Source organism: Neltuma alba, unplaced genomic scaffold, assembly GCF_004799145.2.
Source record: "Neltuma alba isolate B1F8T4 unplaced genomic scaffold, ASM479914v2 tig00007227_pilon, whole genome shotgun sequence".
Lineage (NCBI taxonomy): Eukaryota > Viridiplantae > Streptophyta > Magnoliopsida > Fabales > Fabaceae > Neltuma > Neltuma alba.
Genome location: NW_021634719.1, coordinates 1821 through 8415, shown reverse-complemented (window position 1 = coordinate 8415; position 6595 = coordinate 1821). Strand labels below are relative to the sequence as shown.

The window sequence follows — 6595 nt, the reverse complement described above, 5'->3', positions numbered from 1 at the left end:
ATATAAAACACAAAGGAGATTGCAGCTGTAGGGTCCACTTCCAATTGCCGACATGGCTGCCACGCGTCACAATACGCGGGTTACACTCGGGCATATCAGTAGCTGTCAAGATGCTTTAAAAGCTGAATGTCCAATAAAATAATGTTTTGTTAACGGAAGCCACGAGGATCCAACGGTAAATTCAGGGCAGATCCAATCACAGGAGGCCCCACCCACCCTCAGGGGAGGAGAGCCTCCTCACTTGTCCGGATCTTAACGAGAAAGAGAATTCCCATATCCAAGTAATCTCTCTCTTCTTTCATCAATACAGAAGAAAAGCATTAATATTGATCTCCTTCATTGATTCGTAACGGTTCATACCCATCTCTTCTTCTTCCTTCCCCCCACACGCTTTGCCTTTTTCCCTTTCTCTGATGGCGGAGGATTTCGCTGCGGCAGTTGAAGATGGTCTCAAGCTCGCCAGGCGCATATATTTCGGAAAGGACAGGGCGGTGGCGCCGCCCAAGCCCCCTACCTCCATGGACAAGTCATTTCAAGCTCTTCTTCCCTCCGCGCCGATGGTTTATGCTGTCATCTATGACCCGGGAATCGTGGATAACCCTGATATGCCGAGCTACCAGCCACACGTGCACGGCAGGTGCGACCCGCCGGCGCTGATTCCGCTTCAGATGAATGAGATTGAGCTCCAGGCGGATTGTTATTTGGATACGGCGTTTGTCACGATTAATGGTGTTTGGAGGGTGCACTGTGTTAAGGGTAGCCGGAGCTGTGATTGTCGTGTCGCAATTCCTATGGGCGAACAGGTGAATTTTTTTACTGTACATGCATTTATTTGGTTATTTTCAAGTCCACCTCTCATTTCCTATTGTTCTTCTTTTTCTTGTTTTTTCGTGTGTCGTAGAATTTTCCCTATTATAATTACAATTGGAAGCTCGTTCCTGCTTTTCTCAATATCACTTTGATGAATACATCAAAGCAAGTAGGAATCTAATTGTTTAGGGACTCAGAGATTACTCAAGGGTCGAAAATGTTATCTGAAATGTTTTTTTTTTTTTTAGATTATTGAGGGAAGTTTGCTAATTTTGTTTCCTTTGTTGATACTCTGATCTTCGCTCCCCTTTCTCTGTACGACAGTGAATGTTTTTATTGTCTCTTTTCTGTTTTTGTTCATCAAGGGATTAAAGTTCAGTTGCTTTGGGCAAATTGGGTGTGGAAACTGAACACAATTTTTCTTCATCCTTGATTATTTCTCAGTATGTTTTTTATTTTTCTCCTTGAAAAGCTCTCCCTCCAGGGGATCAATGCTTTTCTGATTATTTCTTGTTTCCTCTGTACCAAAAAAGTCATCTAGGCTTTCTGCTCTGTTAGACATGAAGCTTACTCTCTCAAACTCCAAATAACAAATTTGTTGCATATTTTGTGTTCTGATATAATTTGGCTAACAGGGTTCAATTCTAGGTGTCGAGGTCAGTGTTCCTAGGAAATCATATTGTACTCAACTGCTTATGTCAGAGAACAACGAAAAGGAAAATGCCATTGGAGCTAAACAAGCGGGCTTCATCAAACCCAATATATTTACCTTAAATATACCGGAGGTAAGTGCATAACTGTGTTTAAACGTTATAGGTCGTTATTAATTTCTATATCCATGTCTATTCATTCTGACAATGTCTTCTTAGAATTTACTTGTAACAGATTGACGGAGGTTCCAATTTATCAATTAAAATTAGTTGGTCCCAGAAACTTTTATACGGCAATGATCAGTTCTCCTTGATTGTGCCATTTGCCTTTCCTGCTTTTGTGAAACCTGCTGGGAAGAGAATTCCTAAAAGAGAAAAGATACAAATAAACGTGAATGCTGGTGTTGGAAGTGAGCTGTTATGCCAGACAATAAGTCATCCCTTGAAGGTTCCTTTCTGCTTGAGTTTTGTGGGGACTCCTTTATTGTTTTACGTGTGGACATTATAAATGATTCTTTTCTCTGATTGTTCAGGAAGTAAGGCGCTATGCTGGGAGTATCAGTTTCTTGTATGATTCTCAAGTTCTTGAATGGTCAAACATTGATTTTCATTTTTCTTACTCTGTAAGTCTCATGTTCCTTTTTATCTTCATCTCTGTTCTATGATTTAGCTTTTAAAAGGTTCTATACTCAAGCTTGTTACATGTTGTTAGGTTTCTTCAAGTCATATAAATGGTGGTATTCTTTTGGAATCTGCACCTCTGCATGATTTTAATGAAAGGGACATGTTCTACATGTACCTTTATCCTGGAAATCTTCAGAGCAGCAAGGTTGGTATAAAATCTTTACTTCATAAGTTGCATGTTGTACGGTTCTTATTTTTCCACAGTGTTCTCATTGCTGGTCCTACTGAATCTCCAGGTTTTCAAAAAAGACATAGTATTTGTTGTTGATATTAGTGGAAGTATGCAAGGAAAGCTAATCGATGACATAAAGACTGCATTATCTGCTGCTCTGTCTAAGCTTGACCCTGATGATTCATTTAGCATTATAGCTTTTAATGGAGAGAGTTATCTATTTTCAACATCAGTGGAATTGGCTTCCCAGGAAACAGTTGAAAGGGCCATTGAATGGATTAAAATGAACTTTGTTGCAGAAGGTGCCACAAATATTTTGCATCCCTTGAACAAGGTACATTTTAACAATTCTACAGTTTCTTTGAATCCTCATCTAAAGCCATGTGTTGTTTACACAAGATGCTAGAATTGTTTTTGTGTCCTAGAATTACTGCAAAGTACATTTTAAACCATCTTTGAATGAATTTATTATCAGTTAATCTTGTTGTGTCCATGGTAGATCTATGAAAATAACCACAAGGTTCATTGAGCAGAAGTTATTGACTGCCTAAGGCCATTGCACTGAAAAAGCAAATATCAATTTGTGCTCAGCCTGATGCAAGAATCAATTCCCCAAATCCCATTGCCTCTATTTATTCCTGTGCTAGCTTTGATGTTCATGATCTTTGGTTGGAGTATTATATTTTGTTTCCTTTTTCTCTTCAGGCAATAGAGATGCTATCAGGAGTTCGAAGGTCAATTCCAATGATTTTCCTGGTTACAGATGGATCTGTTGAGGATGAGAGACATATTTGTGACATTATGAAGGAGCATATGATCAATAAAGATTCAATATGCCCCCGGATTTACACTTTCGGTATAGGTCAGTGTTTCTTGCTCCTCAAACCATTTGCTCTTATTGTTATGTTTGAGAAGCCTTCAATATATTTTTACATTAGAAGATTGTTTTCCAATATATTTCTCTTAAAAGTTTTTGTTGAGTTGTGTTTGATGTTAAGAGTTTACCATTCTTTTATTTGAATATGCCAGGTCCGTTCTGCAATCATTATTTCTTGAGCATGCTTGCTGCGATTGGTAGGGGCCAATATGATGCTGCATTAGATGTGGGTAAGTGATCAGTTTTCCTTAACTTCGTAAGATATTGGGAACAAGGTTCTCATAGACCCAGATCTTACCATTAGTACATGCCTAACAAACAAGTAGACCATTTAAGTTGGGGGTGCATAGGTCCTAGATAACCAGCTTATTTACAAGTAAGTTCTACGAATTTGACCGGCTGTTGATTGGTCTGTGTGGACTAACGCCAGTCAAAGAATTTTTTTTTTATATTATTTATTAAAATATTAATATTTTTATATTTACATGTCAACATGCTAGATTTACCAGACAACCTCTCATATTTACAAGTGGACTTGAGTTTTCTTTAACCTTGTTAAGTTGTAAATTTTGAAGTTTGGCTCATTAATTTTAAAGCATAGCTCGTAAGTTAAAGAGGTTGACTTGTAGATCAATACGTAGAATTTGAATAACCAATGCAAAAGTTATACAAATTCACTTGTAAATCTAAGAGATTGAGTTGTAAATAATAATGATTTTCAAATTATTAAATATTAAGGTATTAATATTTTATTAAAATATTAGATTGTTCACAAAAGTCATGGCCAAGTCCAGTAATGAAAAAAGAAATCGTGTATTTGGCTTGCCTGACAAATAAAGATACCTTGTTGGTGCTTAATCCATTATTTATTTATCTGCCGATTCAAGATACAGTTTGATGCGAAAATATTTGCAATGTAAATACTGTAACTTGCTGGCCAAACACTGTAGGGAACTTATTTTGGGTGTTCAACACGAAGTTTTTCAATGGCATGCTCTACGTGGCTTGCTTATGCTAATGCATGTTTTTAGTGCAATAGACCGACTGAACGATCTTCATTTTGAAATGGACAGATTTGGTCACACCTCGAATACTTAAATTATTTGATAAAGCTTCATCTATCATTCTGGCAAATATCACCATCGACATGCTTAATGATCTTGATGAAGTTGAGGTAAGACATTTTAATACTTTTCGTTAAAAATCCTGATCCTGATTTTGTGATTCTGACGATGCAAAATATGCTGCTATGACTCCTGAAGATGATTTGTGGTAATTTATTGCGGTGTCGCCATTTTTTGTTTCGTGCTGGTTTGTATTTGTATCTTGTTTTAAGCGATATTAGAAATTGAATACTCTTATGAGATGCAATGATGGAGCCCGCATGTCCCGTTAGCTATGACCGATAAACTGTTTTTGTCGCATAGTTGCTACGATATATTACTTCTTTAGATAACTCTACTTTGCCATTGTGGTTCCATCTAATGACATTATATGACAGGTGTGCCCATTCCAAATTCCAGATCTTTCATCAGAGGGTCCATTGATGTTTTGTGGAAGGTATAAGGGGGCTTTTCCTGAAAAATTAACAGTTAAAGGCATCTTAGCTGATTTCAGTAATTTTACAATGGTTTTGGAGATACGAAATGCAAAGGATATTCCTATACAAAGGGTAAGATTCTGCATTATTTGCTTGCCATTCTTTATTTTCGTATTCTATAACCCCCTTATCTAGTTTTCTTTTGCTTATTATATTCATTTAACCGAATTAATTAATATTTTAATATCACGTGTATTCATACTAGGTTTTTGCAAAGCAACAAATTGAGCATCTCACTTCTCAAGCGTGGGTTTCACAAAATAAACAGATAGAAGATAAGGTTTGTTACTTCCTATTTATTTCTGTCCAGATGCCTTGGGAACGCATCAGTCAATTCTCATGCTTACAAAAGCTTTCTTTTGTCCATCAATTTAATTGGCAGGTTGCAAAACTAAGCCTGGAGACTGGCTTTATGTCCGAGTACACTCGTATGGTACTCCTTGAGAATGATGAGTTGCTTAAGAAAGTGAATCAATCAGATGGAGCCAAAGAGGTATTTACCTAAAAGTTTGTAAGCTCTTTTTCAAAGTAAAGTGGACAAGCGGCTGTGCAAAAATATTTATATTTAGCTTTCATGTCTAATTGAAACTCGTTTACGTGTGGTTTTTTCCTGTCCTTTGAAAACTTGCAATCTACTTTAAATACATATATCTATTCTGCCACTCATATGTTCGGCGATGGAATATAGAAAATCATGGATTCAAAGATACATTGGTTAACTGTCTTTGCATAAAATAGGTTTCGAAAAAAGGCCACCCTCCAAAAGTAACCAACGTCCAAGGGCAGAGAACAATCAGACTCCCAAAGTTAAGCATTGGCTTCGGCAACCTGAGTGCAACAGTTGAAAATATTAGTCCAGGAGCTGGGGAGACAAAGTTGCCGGAAGCGGCGGAACAATTGATGAAGGCTGCCCAATATTGTTGTAGCAGTTTGTGCGATCAATGCTGTTGTGCGTGCTGTATCAACGTCTGTACTCGGCTGAACAATCAATGTCTAACTGCATTGACTCAGCTTTGCATTGGCTTGGGATGCTTGGGCTGCCTTAGCTGTTGCTCAGAGTTATGCTGTCATGGCAACGAATGAAGGCTGAAATTTCGGGTAATTAATTGTATATGATTGTTGTATATTGCAATCTCTACACCTTTTTAATCGGAAAGGGAGGGGAAAAAAACAGAGAACATCCATGTATATGTGCAGGTCATATGCTTGTTAAAGGGTTAATCTTTTTGCCTTTTTGGGTGATCGAAAAAAGGGTTCTGTTTGGGGGCCCTGGTTTTTGTTCGGACTGTGCTTTGATTCGTTTGTTCGAAGTTCGAACATTTAAGAATGGGAGAAAAGTATGTTCTTTTTTGTAGGATAGAGAAAATTCGTTTTGTCATTTAAGTTTAGTGTATTTTGCGGGGCTTGTATACATTACAAGCCACAGCAGCCACAACCGGTAATGCGTGGCATCGGAAGTGGTGAAATTTGAGCTAACATAGCAGAAAATGGAGGAGTTCTCGACTACTTTTAAAATCAATCGGTGCTTTTTTGTGTGGGGATTATTGTATTTTTATTTTTTTAATCATGTTAAATTGTATTTCTGAAGAAAATTTGTCTGTGTATAGTTTTTTATTAGTCATATTCGCAACTTGTCATTAGCAAGTCAGCATCACTTCCAAGTTCCAAAAACTTGGGGTGGAGGTTGACCAAATTTCATTAGTCATATAAGTAGCACGTCATTACATGATTGACTCAAATTGATTGCAACGTTAAGACTAAAAACCATATATTTCCTTTTTCTAAAATAAAATATTCATTGC

At 37.3% G+C, this 6595-nt stretch overlaps 1 protein-coding gene across 3 annotated transcripts; it reads left to right on the top strand.

Moving 5' to 3' along the window:
- Positions 1–267: 267 nt before the first annotated feature.
- Positions 268–6147, top strand: LOC114752108 (inter alpha-trypsin inhibitor, heavy chain 4-like). 3 transcript variants are annotated; one of them, XM_028940826.1, is made up of 14 exons: positions 268–803; positions 1446–1595; positions 1696–1908; positions 1994–2083; positions 2173–2289; positions 2381–2650; positions 3022–3178; positions 3346–3423; positions 4267–4367; positions 4695–4865; positions 4999–5073; positions 5176–5286; positions 5532–5891; positions 6032–6147. In XM_028940826.1, exons 1-13 carry the CDS (start codon positions 414–416, stop codon positions 5874–5876), a joined length of 2268 nt encoding a protein of 755 aa, XP_028796659.1. In that variant the 5' UTR covers positions 268–413; the 3' UTR covers positions 5877–5891; positions 6032–6147. The 3 variants fall into 3 exon arrangements, with proteins under 3 accessions (XP_028796659.1, XP_028796658.1, XP_028796660.1); XM_028940825.1 differs by having other exon boundaries at positions 5532–6044; XM_028940827.1 differs by having other exon boundaries at positions 725–803; positions 1459–1595; positions 5532–6044.
- Positions 6148–6595: the final 448 nt, after the last annotated feature.